Here is a 16,903-nt window from a genome sequence, read left to right on the forward strand (position 1 = left end):
CCACGGGCCTATAGCCCAGCCTCCCTACAGCCTTTGCGGCCTGGTTAGGCTCCTTCCGGGTCTCCCGGCAGCCTCTGCGGTTTCTGCGGAGACGCTGTCCTGAGAGGGCCGCAGGGGACGCCGTGGGAAAGCAGCGCGTCCGAAGGAGGAAGAACACAGCAGTTTCAACCGGTCCGGCGAAGGAACCCTCAAGAAATGAAGTGTCGGGCTGGGCCGCAGGGTTAGTGTTTCAAACCACCCCCACCATAGTTTTATTTACTTTGGTGTAGGTCTCAGCCTTTTTTTTTTTAGGTCAAAGAACAGACTGAGGGGAGAAAAAGAAGGCAAGAACAAAGATATGGATCCGTAATCCTCAAGATGATGTTTCCATTCCCACATCACTCCATATCCAAATCCTTTAAATATCTTTCACGTGCAGTTTCAATATTCAGTACATAGTTGTTTATTAGAAATATTGCGCTGTAGTAACTTACCATTTTGTGGGTTTCTTAGAGAGCTTGATCAAAACTGGGTTTAGCTGTAAAGACCCAAAGACTTTAAACACCTTACCGAAAAAAATCTCAAAACGAAAGTTGGATTTTACTGATCGTTTCTGTGTTATGTTTGTATATCCTCACAAAATGTTTATCTTACACACTGTTCTATGATATTTTGGTTAGAAACTAGAAATCTGTACCAAACAAATGCACAAAATGGTTTTTTTTCCCCAATTGTCATGATTATTTTCCAGATTTTTAACCTGGGCAATCTCTCATTTTCAAATATGATACATTTTCTGTTAACTCATTGGGAAATAGTGCCTAAAATATAGTTGCCTAAAATAGGATTATGTGTCCTGGTAGACATCGTTTAATCATATAAATACTGATTTTTGTCACAAAAATTCACCAAAGTATATCTATCATTGGTTTGAATTAAACCAAGTGAGTATAGCATTTCAGAACAAATTAGTCTTCGTCATGGAGTAGCTCATCGTTTTTCAGTAACTAAACCATATAGTCGAGTCAGAAGCAATGGCCCAGTGCATTAGCCTTTCCTATTTTCAACATTTTGAAACAGGTACAAATTAACTAAATTAACTAGAAGGGGAAAATAATTTTATAGAGGATTGACTGACCTTTTAAAATATATTCTATAGGTAGAGACATAAAGGACAGGTTGACCAACCTGTTGAGAAGAGTCAAGAAGTGGGAGCTGGATAGAACTGTGTCTTCTCTCTGACTAGAGTCACTGCTTTCCTTCCAGTCACAGAGAGGCAGTGGAAGTGGTAAATTAGGCTAAGGAAAGATTAATCTATGAGATACATCCTCAGACAAGATATTTGCTGGGTTTTCCTTCACAGCAAAAGACATTTCATTATGAAGCAGTTATTAGGTGGTTATTTGTAACAGATGAAATATTGACCTAAGATCTCATCTTCATTGTGTTTGTGGCTCACATGAATAAGGCTAGCATGACTGGTAGATAATGAGTCAAATGCTGTGCTATTTTAGGGCCAGTAGGGCAATTAGGTAATCTCTTGGGTCAGGAAACAGTTCAAGAAAGGAATACAGCACAGATAAAATACTACTTAGCATTTGCTGAGAAGGAAATGCATCCCAAATCTTAAACCTTAATTTATCTTTATTGCTAAAAATTATTTACTCTCTGGTGATTTACTATCTAAACACATAATACATATTATCTACATTATACATTTTTATTCATATACTTATATAGGTAGGTCTCTTTATTATAAAAATTTATTTCTGATGTTTTACTGTTTATAAAGCATGTAGTTTTCCTAATATATGTGTATATATATAGTCTCTAAGATATATATAAAGTCTATTTAATCCTGCTCTTCCATGGTTGTTGGTAATGTCCACTGTGACACTGACATTGAGAGTATCACACTTGAGAACAGAGTAATTTGATAATTATTGCTTATTTTTTAACTTTCATTCATTTTCAAGATCTTTTTTTAAGATTATTTCTCCTCTCTTAAGAAAAATTTTAATGCTTTCCCATATAAACACCGTAAAGTTGAGAAGATTGAGTGGAAATTAGGTTGAATTATGTTTACTATAGTAACAAGTGACTTTTTTTCACTCTTTTTTTCTCACCTAGTTTGAAATTCAAACTAAATTAGCATTCTTTCTGCTTTAATTGCATGGCAATATAAAAAATGAAAGAAGTACCTTGACATTCTTAGTTTCTTACTTAAATGGCATATATTTCCAACTGGAATTATGTATCTGTTTTCCTATCATCTTGAATTCTTCCTCTGCCTTCCCTGAAGTCTTGAGCTTGGTCTCAGATGCTAGGACCAACCCTGACTCTTGGGGGTAGGGTAGAGTGAAGGGTGGGAGTGGAATTAAAATGGTGATAGTTACATCTGTACTTAAGTGGCTCATCATTAGGTCAAATCTCACATTAACCTTTTCCCCAGTTCTAGTAACTGGCCTCCAACCTTCCCTGCACCACAATTCCGGTAACCAAATTTCTGTCTTTCTATCTTGATTATTTTCCTCATTCTAACAAGTCTTTCACTCAAGCCAATAAAAGCTTGTTCCTATACCCTAGCTTCATTATCAGTTGATAAACTGACCTACCTACAACTAAGTGCAGGCCTGATTTGATCTCTAACCTTTTTTGCTTCTAGATTTCCCGCTGCCCTGCTCCTCCCCTGATGTGGCTGTCCTATGCCAGTGATGCAGGCCACTTGCCTCGACTGCCAGCTGCTTGCTGACCGGTGCAACCCTCTGTGTACGCGTTCTGCCTGGCTGAACATCCTCCTATCACCCCCAGCTAAGTTTACCCTGGCCCTCCACCTGTCTTATCACAGTCAGGAGATGTGACATAAAGAATTAAAGTTTATAAGGGTAAGAGATCCTTACTTTGACACATGAGAAACGTGAGATTAGGAATAAAAGATTTTGAAAATAACCACTATAACACTATGATCTCTACATACAGACTTAGAAAGTCTCAATGGAATGAATGATAGATTTTGCTGCTAATATGGCCAGCTATAAAAGAAATTTGCATGAATTTGCCACTCATGTATTAGTCAATCTGCTGAATTGAATGCAAACAAATGAAAAGAGACCTGTGATGATTCTTGAAATTCATATAGGTACATGGGAAAGGAGTTTTAAAAGTTTAAGGCTATTGTTACTTATGAAAAGGAGAATAGTTCTTTATTCACAGTAAACTGAATAATGAAGATCATTCAACACTGAAACAGGTTTTATATTCTAGAACAAGGGTTGGCAAACTTCTTCTGAAGCGGGCCAGATAGTGAATATTTTAGGCTCTGTTTCATCTATCCAGCTCTGGCTCTGTGGCTTGAAAGCCATAGAAAATAAGTAAATAAATAAATGGGTGTGGCTGTGTTCCAATAAAACTTTATTTATGGACACTGAAATAAAAATTTCATGTAATTTTCATGCACCACAAAATATTATTATTCTTGTGATGTGTTTTCAACCATTTTAAAATGTAAAAACTGTTCTTATCTCAAGGGCCATAAAAAAATAGGTGGCAGGCCAAATTTGGCCCACTGGTTGGGTTATAATTTGCCAACCTCTGTTCTAATTTAATGCATATCTTCCCAGGCTTCCAGTTGACTAGAAATGTGTATGTATGTTGTGGGGGGTGGTGGGTGTGGGGAAGCAAAAATGTTTTTGCATATTCGAAAACACACTCATCCTTACCTAAACATTTTACATATTTAACAGTATGCAGAATTTCGCTTGACTGTTTAGCAGTTTAAGTCCTCCATTAGGGATGTAGGGAAAATTTTTTTAACACTCTTTGTTTGAATCAAATAACCAAAGTGGGAAGTAGCCAATAGATTATCTCTAAGCCTAAACAAAACAAGCAAAACAAAAGTTTGCAAAAGACAAAGAACTCTCAAAAAATGAAGTAAGGTCCCAGAGAAGCTATTTCCACCATCTAACTCCAGTTGGATTCCCAAATGGTTAACTTTAGGTTATAAAGTCACACACCTCCAAGTAACAACTATCTAAAGGACACAAGAGGGCGGTAGAAGTGAAACACTGCTCTTTTTTATTCAATAGTCACCTTGTAAATAAATACCAGTGCATCAGATCTCCATTGCTAAAAATAGCAGTTGTGGGGCTGGAAGATTTTTATTGTAAGGACAAGTAAACATAGAGATGGAGATATAGCAAAGAACTATTTTCTATAATGCAGAAGACTTCTCTCCTATTTATTTACAATATGCCCTCAATTACGACTTGTCTGATAGATTCTGGGACTTCATGAGAAACACAGACAGAAAATATAAAATAAAATGGGACTGAAAAACAGATCTAAGTATTTGATAGTTTGTTTTCTCCAGTGTCCCTCCCGCTTGTCCCTTTCCTCTCTCTCCCTTTCAGATTCAGTCCATATCCTTTTCACATTCATTTCATGTTGGTCCTCTTGCCCCTCCTCCCTCATCTCCCTAGCTCCTTCTCCCTCATCTCGTTTTATAGCGCTTGGAAATTTCCTTTTCTTTCTGCTCTTCCCCTTGTGGTATCTACTAAAACCTTAGAGGAGTGATGTATATTCTGAAACTTCTGTGCGGTTCTAAGTGACGCTGAGCATGCTCAGTAGCTGGGGCAGGTTTTGTCGCCCGCGGCTGCCCTGATTCGACCTTTCCAAAAATAGACATTTAACTCTTTGGACTCCTGCCTAAGGATGTAATTTGCTTTGCTTTCTCCTCATTTTCAAGGTTCAAAGGGAAGCGGCGAGGATTCCAAGGTCCCACCATCCTCACAGCCAATGAGGGGCCTGTGAGGGAGGAGCTTGGGGCGGCTTAGTGCAGCTTGAGCTTCTGAGGGAATCATCCCCAGTAGGTGCGGTGGAGTCTGAGCTCCGCTGCATCTGTCACAGCAGAACAAAATTGAAAAAAACAAAAGCAAAATTTAAAAAAAGAAGAGAAGAAATGCTGCAGACTATGGAACGCTGTAGGACTTTCTGAAACATTTGCTGGGGATTCCGGTGGATCATGATCTTTTAAAACCAATTCTTTTTGAAGCCGGTTTGGGTAATTGGGAAAATGACACATATGCTAAATGCAGCAGCTGATCCAGTGAAATGGACCAGATCGAGCGCTGCTAAAAGGGCTGCCTGCCTGGTGGCTGCGGCATATGCTCTGAAAACCCTCTATCCCATCATTAGCAAGCGTTTAAAGCAATCTGGCCACAGGAAGAGAAAAGAAGCAGCTTACCCGACTGCAGAGAACAGAGAAATACTGCATTGCACCGAGACCACTTGTAAAAATTCTTCTCCTGGAGTGAATGCAGATTTTTTCAAACAGCTACTAGAACTTCGGAAAATTCTCTTTCCAAAATTTGTGACCACTGAAACAGGGTGGCTCTGCCTCCACTCGGTGGCTCTGATCTCGAGAACATTTCTGTCTATCTATGTGGCTGGTCTGGATGGAAACATCGTGAAGAGCATTGTGGAAAAGAAGCCTCGGACTTTCATCATCAAATTACTCAAGTGGCTTATGATTGCCATCCCTGCTACCTCTGTGAACAGTGCGATAAGGTACCTGGAGTGCAAACTGGCTTTCATCATCAAATTACTCAAGTGGCTTATGATTGCCATCCCTGCTACCTCTGTGAACAGTGCGATAAGGTACCTGGAGTGCAAACTGGCTTTCATCATCAAATTACTCAAGTGGCTTATGATTGCCATCCCTGCTACCTCTGTGAACAGTGCGATAAGGTACCTGGAGTGCAAACTGGCTTTGGCCTTCAGAACTCTCCTAGTAGGCCATGCCTATGAAACCTGTTTTACAAATCAGACTTCTTATAAGGTGATCAATATGGATGGGAGGCTGGCAAACCCTGACCAGTCTCTTACTGAGGATATTATGATGTTCTCCCAATCTGTGGCTCACTTGTATTCTAATCTGACCAAACCTATTTTAGATGTAATCCTGACCTCCTATACGCTCATCCAGACTGCTCCATCCAGAGGAGCTAGCCCAATTGGGCCCACCCTATTAGCAGGGCTTGTGGTATATGCCACTGCTAAAGTGCTGAAAGCCTGCTCTCCCAAATTTGGTAAATTGGTGGCTGAAGAAGCTCATAGAAAAGGCTATTTGCGGTATGTGCACTCCAGAATTATAGCCAATGTTGAAGAAATTGCCTTTTACAGAGGACATAAGGTAAGATAGAAATTAAGATGATGGGTGAAATGTGAGACTGTTCGAGCTGCCACTGCAGTGCTAGATACCATCTGTTGTACTGTTGATGGACCCACTTCTTTAGCGTTTTAGACTCCGATGACATCTAAACCTGTACTAGAATGTATGCTTCCTTACCCTTTTTACGCACAAGTTGTTAAAGAATTATAGAGTGCAAACTTTTCTAAAGTTTCATGAGAATAAAATTTTCAGCACTCAGTCTACTTAGCCTCAGTTACCCAAACATGCTCAGAATTATCTCTGAAGCATTTTCTTAAAACTTAAATCCTAATTGGTTGTAGAACATTAGAATAAAATGTGTTTGGAAACTGAGTAAACACATGTCCATTGAGATGGAAAATTTAAGATGGTATTCTCTTGTTGTTATTATTGAGGGCCCTTTGTTTTTAAGAGGAAAAAAAACCCTGTCCTTTTACATGAAAGACAAGTTTAACAATTTTGCATGTCTGGTCAGCATTGGAGGGTCCTCAGTCCTAAGAAGTGCAGGAGAGTGTGTCTCACAAATGGCATTTCCAACTCTTAGTTAATGTTCAGCACCATGTTTGACACAAATAAAAAGAGGCAGTGAAATGAAATTTTGTCTGGCTTTGAGAGAAAAGCTAAGATTAGAGAAGAAATGAGGAGGAGAAAAGGAATTTCAGAATGTTATTTCTGAATACTAAAGATTTTCGACATTAAGCAGATCCCTAAAATAGTTAGCCTAATTACATAAACTTCCAGAGCATTGAAGTAACCTCAGAATATTAAATACGACCAAATTTTTTAAGGTGATGCATCTGAAATCTTAATACAAATGACTTAGTACAAATGAAATATTCAGGTATTCTTAAGTTGAAATGGTATTTTAATTCCCAAGCAGAATTATTTACTTTTTGAAGCATCATTAGTTATCAAGACAAATGTTTACAGTAGTAGGAATCTGAAGAAGAAAATTTAAAGCAAATTTAGGACTTCTACTCCCCCTTGAAAATTGGCCTTATATGTTGTATTAGTCATATTGACTTGTGATTCTTCTTGAATCACTGAACTCAGTGATTTAAATTATAGCATGCTGTAGGCTTCCGGCATTTAAGACAAAATCCAGCAAATTGAGTTAGTTCGAAAATGGAATCTAATTACACGTATGTGTGTCATGTGTTTATTTTCAAATATTTTTGGTGTGATCAACAAGGATAAAGTTCTAACATTGTTTACTCATGTCTTATAGAATATCGTTTAATTTTAACCTCATGCATGTAATTTTGAAATAAAAATTGTAAATCACTGACATGTACTTTATATTTACTAAGTATCATGGGTTTTTTTCAATAATATAGGTGTGACCAAATTAAATAATAATGACTCATTCTTATATTAATCTGTATTTTTTAGTTGTTAGAATCATAGATCATACTATACTAAGTAAAACAAAATAATGTGTACCTATCTTTAAAGAAAGCCTTCAGACATACAATATTTACTTTTATAACTCATGCTGGGTTCTTGCCTCTTTTTCCCTCTCTAGGTGGAAATGAAGCAACTCCAGAAAAGTTACAAAGCTTTAGCCGATCAGATGAACCTCATTTTATCCAAACGTTTGAGGTACATCATGATAGAGCAGTTCTTGACGAAGTATGTTTGGAGCAGCAGTGGACTGATTATGGTGGCTGTACCTATTATCACTGCAACTGGCTTTGGGGATGGTCGTAATGACATTTATGCTTAATCTTCAATATATGTTTAGGATTATTTCTCTTGAAGGTGTCACTGCTGGTTTTGTGTGAGTGAAACTGAATATGTAGCCATTTTTCTGTGGTCATTAATGGTCAGAAACAAAGGCAGACTTTGCAACATCCAATAATAATACCTGCAATGTGAAAGGAGATAAGTGGCTCAAAAGTCCTTTCCAGTTGTGAGATATTTCAAATTAATATCTTGAAAAGCAGTGTAAGTTCTCTCCATATGTTTTAAACTTCAGTTCTGCACATCCCATGTGTTTAGTCTATAAATATTCTATAACTTGATCTGCCCTGTTTTGTGATTTGAAGAGTTGGTTGACTACATTAGGCAACTAGGAATATTGTTTTAGGAAGTGCTTCACACCATGGAACAAGATCTCCTCTACTTGTAGGTAACATAGATAAACCTCCTATGTAGCATGATTTGGTGGCATTGTGGGGGTAGGGGTTGTCAAGCTGCCCCTGTCTAATTCTAGCTATCACCACCCCAGTGGTTTTTACCAACATTTTTCATCTTTGGGATAACTAAGAAAGATAGGGACAACAAGAACAATATTAAAACGTTCTGTAATACTTGAGATGGGAGTTTGGGTCTTAATGGGCAGAGACAAAGGGGAGTTAACTAAAGTAGCAGCATTTTCTGCTCTTCCTCCAAAATAAAACGTTCCCCCTTCTCTTTAAAAACCACTTGGTCAAAATTGGCCTTAGTGTTGAAGTAACTAAATAAAAGCATGGGCTTTGTAGTAAGACAGAGCTTTGCTCAACTCTTGGCTTTCCCTCTTCCTGCCTGTATCCTCTTAGTCATGTTAATTAAACTCTGAACCTCCATTTGCTCATCTGTAAAAGGAGAATTGGAAAGGCTGCTTCAGAGGACTGTTGGGAGGATTTAACAGAATAATGTTTATAAAGTACAGAGCATGCTCTTGACGTTCTTGATACAGAGTGACAATTATTACCTAGGAAACAAAAGGCAACACTGAGAATAAGGTAACAGAATTCACACTATTTTACGGCTATTTTTGGTGTAGAACTAAGAATTAAGTTATTTGTTTGAAGTCATCTAATAAAAACAAGTAAAAAAATTACCCTATACTCTAATATTTTGAAACAGTGCTTCAATGCTTTGACCAATTATTACAAAAAAACTTGTCAAATTTGAGTCTTTCTTAACCTAAAATTGTTCATTTTAGTAAATTGGAATTTGTCAATCCCATGTGATAAGACTATAGATATACCAAATATACTCCACAACTCAACTGTCTAATACTGTGTTTAGACCACTGGGAAACTGAATTTTATCTATTTTTATGTTTTCAAAGTTTTATTTTTTAAAAAATCATTTAAAAAGTTTATATTCAATAAGGCGTTGTTAGTAATAGTATTTTTAGACATAATGCTTTCATTATAAGATAAAATAAATTGCTTTTTCAAAAAAGTATTGGAGAAAAAAATGACACAAAAATTTATGGTCTTGAGATTAGTTTTAGTAAGACACAACAAAATTATCAGATATTCATAGTGAATCTAAGTATATGGATGTTTTAAAAGTTTCATATATAACGTATAGAGACAACACCAATGACAAGATTATGGTGTAGTTCTCTTAGTCCTTGGAAGCACTGGTCTTATTACAAAACCCCAGAGTATTCAACATAGAGCAGAGAAAATGCAGCTATTAATGGTGACAAATTAACCCCACAGAGACCAGTAAGAAGTAAACAGTGTATGCAAAGAATCTAACAATCTTATTTCTATGGGTGATGTAATAAGATATTTAAAAATAAATCCTGAAAATATCATATTAAATTAAAGAAACAACATTAAAATTTCAGATTGAAATTATGATAATCACAGTGATGCAAGTAAAATAAAGTAATTCTTAAAGCTTCTTTTCAAAAGAGGATTTTATACAAAGAGAAGCAGTATAATAATTTCATAGAAGAAAACAATAAATTCATATGACAGCATTATTATGAGAAGGTGCTTCAATATCTTCTGTAATTTCTAATGTTACTATATATATGCTTATGATGTTTGTACGTATTTACTAAAGACATTTGACCTACAATGATTTAACACATGAAAATATTGTTGGAGTTTACTCATACAAAATTATTTTTTCTAAATAATGATATATCTTTGAGGCTTTAGGTCTTGGAATTACATATCATATATTCTAATCTAATCTTCAGTCTTAATTTACACTTATGCCCTGAGTTGTCCCTTATGTTAGAGATGAATTAAATACATGATACTGTATATTTTAAAGCAAAAATAGGTGGAAAAAGTGGGTGAATGAGAGAAGAATGGCAAAGAGAAAAGGGAGAAAAAGTAGGATAGAGGAAAAAAAGACAATACAATAAAGAAGCAGGCCACTGTTCAGATCTTGACTCAGCTATTTAGTAGTTATCCATCCTTGAGAAATTTGCATAAACTTTATATGCCTCAGTTTTCCTCTCTTAACCATAGGTATAGTAATATATATCTTACAGAATTATGAAATTGTATGTAATGTATTTAATGTGCTTTGAAACAGTTCTCAGCAAGTAGTAAGAATTTAGGTGGATCATTGTTAATATTTATTCTATTCTTACCATGTGGGCTCTGGCATCAGATTGCCTGGGTTCAAATGCTTACTCTTTTGCTTACTAGGCTATGACTATGGGCAAGTCATTTAACCTTCTTGTGCTTCAATTTCCTCATTTCTGAAATGGGAGAAATTATAGCAGGGTTGTTAGGAGGATTAAAGAAGAGTACATGTGTAAAACTTAGAACAATGCCTGCTTCATCGAAAATGCTCAATAGACATTTGCTGGCACGATTATTGTTGTTAAGAGAGCAAGACATTTAAAAGTGATTAGGAAGTCAGAGGTAAAAGTGCAGATAGGAGGAAGAGCCTGCATAGTTTTTTTGGAGGAGAAAAGAAAAATAGTTTTGTAGTAGATTTGTTATACCACCCACCTACAACTTCAAGTGAAATCTTATGGTTAGGACAGGATTATGTTTATATTCAAGTTCACATTACAAAATTGCATGTGGAATCATGCCATTTTCACATCACATGAGGAGCTTAGAGGTCATCTAGTCTGGAGCCCCAGATTTGCCTCAGGGCACACAGATGGTTAGTGGAAGCACTAAGGATAGAAGACATTACGTGATTCCTAGTGTGGTACTTTTCTTACCTTCATCACGCTACCTCCATTTAGCTATATTGGAACTTAGTCTATAAGGGACTTAACTTAGTTTGAGACCAAGCAATTGTGGGAGCTAATGCTTGAAATAGAGGCATTGAAATAGTTAATTATACATAGTTTCTATTATATTTTCTTAGAGGACATTACCCCTTTCTTTGCTTTGTATTAAGAGAAAGACTGAAATTATGTCAAGAAAATAGTTACCTGGGAGCTGTATCTCAATTTTTTAATGTTATAGGCCACTTTTCTTCTCTTCATATCAAAAGCAGTTCTGGGCAAGGCTAGGGAAAGCTACTTATAGGTCCCTTCTGCCCGACCTTATCACAGACACCTGACAGGCAGTGAAGAGAGCGCCTAAGCCACTAGCACTGCCAGTAGCGTCCACATGTTGGTGATCTGCTAACGTGAGGTGGCACATCCGAAGTAGCAACTGAAAGCACTCTTAGGAATGGAACTGAACTCTACCATAACCCTCCTAACATGGGTGATATTTTATTCCTAAAATGTACTTCCAACAAGATGATCTCCATAGCTCCTGCTGCAGGAGTATGTCTCATATTCAAATGCCAAATTGTTGAAATATAATTTTGTATTTGGGTCAGTTTACATATGACTACTCTCTTGTTGACCAATTATTGTCACAGTAATTATCAGTACATATCAAAGACATGCTTTTTAGCTGTAATTAGCTATTCGTGTCAGGAGCTATAATTTTTAAAGTATAACATACATGCCCACAACGGCACAATCATTAGTGTACCACTCAGTGAACTGTCGCAAAGTCAACCCATACACGTAAGCACCACTGAGAAGAAACAGAACCGTACCTTCATCCCAGAAGCTCCCATCCCAGAAACCCCTTCCCAGTCTTATCCTCATCATCAGCCTCCTACCCCCATCCCCACTTCCTCCTGGCCCTGCCCCCATGCCACAGCAAAGGCAGGCATTTTACCGATCATTCATTAGTATTTGCTGGGTTTTGAGCCTCATATAAATAGTATCATGCAGTACGTATGAGAGTTTTAGTTGCTCCACATCTTTGTCAATGTTTGATGTGAGTCTTTTTCCTTTTAGGCATTCTTATGAGTGTGTAAGCGTGCTTCATTGTAGTCTTAATTTGCATTTCTCTGATGACTGAGGAGGTTAAGCACTTTTCATTTGTTTATTGGCTACTTGGATAGCCTTTTTTATGAAGTACTGGTAAGTTTTTTCTTCATTTTTAAACTGGCTTATCTGGTTTTTGCTTGTTCACTTGTAAAGCTCTTGTGTATTCTGTAATGAGTAGTTTGTCAGATACACACACACACACACACACACTCAAATCTCTTTTCCCCCTCTATTCTTCCCTTTTCAGTCTCTTAAGTGTCTAAGAGAAGTTCATAATTTTAATATAGTTCAATTTATCAATCATTTTCTTTGTTGTTAGTGCTTTTTTTGTCCTGTTTAAGAAATATTTGCCTAACCCAAGGTCATAGAGTTATTCTCCTTTTTTTTTTTTTTTTTGAGAAAGATTAACCCTGAGCTAACTACTGCCAATCCTCCTCTTTTTTTTTCTGAGGAAGACTAGCCCTGAGCTAACATCCATGCCCATCTTCCTCTACTTTATACATGGGACGCCTACCACAGCATGGCGTTTGCCAAGAGGTGCCATGTCTGCACCCGGGATCCGAACCAGCGAACCCCAGGCCATCGAGAAGCAGAACGTGCCAACTTAACCGCTGCACCACTGGGCCGGCCCTCTCCTATTTTATCTTCTAGAAATTTATTGGGTTTTCATTTCACATTAAGATCATCAGTTAGAATTGATGTTTATATATGGTATGAGGTAGGGTAAGATTGAGATTTGTCAAGGTGGCAAAGATAAAACATAAATGACAAGAAATAAACTCAGATTGTAAGTCCAAAGAAAAAAGTACAGAAGGGTAGCCTGCTTTTTTAATTTTTAAAAAATTAATAGACAATTTTCTTTAGAACAGTTTTAGGTTTACAGAAAAATTGAGCAGAAAGTGTTCAGTTCCCAAATTTCCCCTCCTCCCATAATTTCCCTTGTTATTTACATCTTGTATTAATGTGATACCTTTGTTATAACTGATGAACCAATATTTATACATTAGTAACTGAAGTCCATAGTTTACATTAGGATTCACTCTTTGTATTATACAGTTCTATGGGTTTTGACAAATGTATTACATAACCTTAGTTTTAAATCCTTTCTCACCTTTTCAGTGAAATAGCAACAGATGTGACCGTGTTTCAATATATCCTTTTATTAGCAGAGCTGAAAATAGCAGTAAAATGAGAAGATATAATGTTAAATATTAAATCCTTAAGTGAGGCACTTTTGACAACGTATTCAAAATATTTGGTGAGGAAGATAAAATGTGTTGATCTGGGATACAAAATAGGTGAGTGCTTTAGGTCATGAATTTATATCTCTGACACTGAGGAATCTACCCTTCTCACAGAGGTTATGCAGTTGGCTGTTGTGTGCATGGCAAAATACTACTGGCACTGCTCTCACAGTACTTTCCAAAGAACAATCCGTAGAATAAAAGTCAAATGAAATCTGTCCAGAGCTATTTGTAATTTTGTTGCTAAAAGCACGAAGAAAACCCAATAGGCATTAATCTGCTAAAGCGACGTGGAAAGTACCATGCCATGTCAAACACCAGTTCATCTGTGCTAGTGTTTTTACTTCTTAACAGAGACTGTCAGTAAAAGCTACTATTTAAACCGCTTTTAACCCAAATTCATAAAATCCCATGATTATTTTAGATCACCAGCCAGATTCTCTATGAGCCAAAACTATTCTTAGTGCTTTAACTGATTCAGCAATTCACTATTTTGGTAGCTTGCTGAGAATCTTTCGGTAATTTTTTTTGTGTCTATCTAAATTTTGTCACACATTTAAATGTAAGAATATCTACATTCTGTTTCCAGTCTATTTATTCAATCACATTTTTCACTCCTCACTTATACCAGCACTCAAAGCCTTTTTTTTTTCATTCCTCAGGGAAACTCACTCACTTCAAGGGGGCTAACAGGAGTCCTCTAGAGCAGTGACAACAGTAGGGCTAGGAGGAACCACATTGGACTATTTGTCCTCTTTTTTTTTTTTTTTAAAGATTGGCACATGAGCTAACAACTGTTGCCAATCTTCTTTTTTTCCTTCTTCTTCTTCTCCTCCGCAAAACCCCCCATACATAGTTGTATATTCTAGTTGTGAGTGACTCTGGCTGTGCTATGTGGGACACCACCTCAGCGTGGCCTGCTGAGCAGTGCCGTGTCCGCGCCCAGGATCCCAACCAGCAAAACCCTGGGCTGCCAAAGTGGAGCTCAGGAACTTAACCACTCGGTCACCGGGTGGCCCTTAGACTATTGTAAAAGGGCCCCATGAACTCATGGTGATTCTCATACTCGGGTGAAATCAGTGCCTGACACCAACCCATGCTGTAACTTGATCAGACTGTTTATCATTCAGTTGGCATTGCTTGAAGTTTCCCTTCTCTGTCCTGTTGCTTATACTATACTTATGATCTATTGAAATTATATGTGGTCTTCAAGGCCTCACTCACAGTCTACTCCTCCATGAAGCATTTCCTGTCTCTTGCAGCAAGAAATGATCTTTGCCTCCTCTAAACACCTCCCATTAACTCTCTTCATAGGCTGCCCTGCATAGTTATTTGGGAACTTGTCTTCTCTCTCCTACCAAACTGTAGGCTCCCTAAGGAAAGAGTCTGAAAATCACATTTATCCTTGCATGTCCTATAGCACCTTGCCTAATTTCTTGCATATCTAGGTGTTCAGTAAATATCTTCTGAGTGCATTTTACCTTATATTATGCGTGGATCTCTTTCAAACCCAGCTGAGCTGTCTGTGAGCAAGTAAATATGAAATTATCTGGTAGTCATAATAGGGCACAAGTTAAATATTTGCACTGATATGGAGAAAAAAAACCTTTGCACTGAGATAAATCAGAGAACAATAAATATCAAAGTTAGACTATGACTATCTATATCACTCTAATTTCTTCATTAATTTTCAGCATTTAATTTAGAACTTTGGAAATAATCTATAGACGGGCCAGATAGAGACTCAAATTGTTGGAAAGATTAAAGTAATGACTTGGAGAGAATAATTTTGAAGAATGAGACTAAATTAAATAGATATGCGATAATAACTAGAGAAAATAATAACAGCTAACATTTAGAAAACTTATTATAGGCCATAGATTAGACTAACACTTCATTTGTATTTCACCTTAAAACAACTCTTTGAGATAGAATTGTTTGAGATAGTATTATTGTCTCCCTCATTTACAAATGAGAAAATAGGCATGGAGAGGATAAGTGGCAAGTTCTACTTACCTTACTACCTGCCAATAAGTAGTAAAGCCTGGATTCAAACCTAGTCTGACTCCTCTTAACCGTAATTCTGCATTGACAGTAATTTAGGATGTTCATTCATCTATCCATCCCATCCATGCATCCATGCATCCATTCAATACACATTAAGGAGTACTATGTGCTGGAGACTCTGCTGAGTACTAGGAATAAAGAATAGAACACACATTCTTGACCCTTAAGAAACTTAAAGTCCATTGGAAAGGCCAGCAAAAGTTTCTAGGGAAACCTTTACTAAAGAGTTAACTCTTGAAGAAAGAGCTAGACAAAGAAGGAAGAGAAGTATATTGAAGTCAGAAGAAATCATGTATGCAAATAGCAGAGGATAAATAGAGTATTGCATGTTTGGGCTGCCGCTAGACTGTAGAGTGAGGGTTGGTTGAAACAGGTAGACAGAGGCTGGATTATGAGGGTCAGCTAACTTGCATTTCTATTAAAGGAACTACACTAGAAATATTTGCTTGTATTCCTATTAGTAGTATTTTATTGACCAAATCCATAGTATTTGATTGCCTAGCTGTAATAAGGGCAGGGAGTTGAATTTGGAAAAAGTTAAAAGAATGCTAAATGAAAATAATCATAATTCTTATAGACTTACTTTTGTTCCAAGTCTCCTTCTAAAAAAATAATGAAACAAAAGAAAGCTTTAAATAAAATCTCGTACAAATATTGTATTTTCAATAATTCATTAAATTTCTAGGAAATTGCTGGTACTAATGAAAAATTTACATGTGGTTGTTTTGGCCACAATTTCATCTGTATAAAATAAAACATTTAGTTACTTGAAAAAACTCAATAGTTTTGTAATTTGCTTTTAGATCTAGAGGATGGCCCCAAACAAGCTATGGTTAGTGAACGGACAGAAGCCTTTACTACTGCTCGAAATTTATTGGCCTCTGGAGCTGATGCTATTGAAAGGATTATGTCTTCATACAAAGAGGTACTTGCATTTCTCGTCATCAATTTGATTAAAATAAGATATATGAAAATCAAGCAAAATGTAAATTACAAGATATACTTAGTATTTTGGAAACATTTTTCTCTACCAAACATTGCTAAGAGTATAATCAAGATAAAAGGCAGCCCTCCCAAGTATATTGCTGCTAATACCCTTTAATTTTTACACTTTCAATTATAACTCCTCTTTTTCTGTCTATAGTATGACATATTTGTTTTTAATTAAAAAAAAAAACCACACCCCTAGGTGTGGATTCTGGAGCCAGAGTGCCTAAATTTAAATTCTTGCTCCAGTATTTACAAATTATATGAACTTACTCAAATTCCTTAACCTGTCTGTGTCTGTTTCATCATCTGTGAAATAAGGATGATGATAGCATTGACTTTGTAGGGTTGTTGTGAGTTAATACACGTAGAATGTTT

The 16,903-nt window shown here is 36.7% G+C and overlaps 1 protein-coding gene across 1 annotated transcript; it reads left to right on the forward strand.

The window, feature by feature from the left end:
- Nucleotides 1–93: 93 nt before the first annotated feature.
- On the forward strand, nt 94–16,463 carry LOC123276110 (ATP-binding cassette sub-family D member 2-like). The gene is made up of 6 exons (XM_070490999.1): nt 94–220; nt 2,645–2,864; nt 4,724–6,169; nt 7,713–7,819; nt 12,195–12,320; nt 16,342–16,463. The coding sequence occupies exons 3-5, from the start codon at nt 5,051–5,053 to the stop codon at nt 12,256–12,258; spliced, it is 1,290 nt and encodes a 429-aa protein (XP_070347100.1). The 5' UTR covers nt 94–220; nt 2,645–2,864; nt 4,724–5,050; the 3' UTR covers nt 12,259–12,320; nt 16,342–16,463.
- Nucleotides 16,464–16,903: the final 440 nt, after the last annotated feature.

The sequence above is a fragment of the Equus asinus genome, chromosome 20 (genome assembly GCF_041296235.1).
Source record: "Equus asinus isolate D_3611 breed Donkey chromosome 20, EquAss-T2T_v2, whole genome shotgun sequence".
Classification (NCBI taxonomy): domain Eukaryota; kingdom Metazoa; phylum Chordata; class Mammalia; order Perissodactyla; family Equidae; genus Equus; species Equus asinus.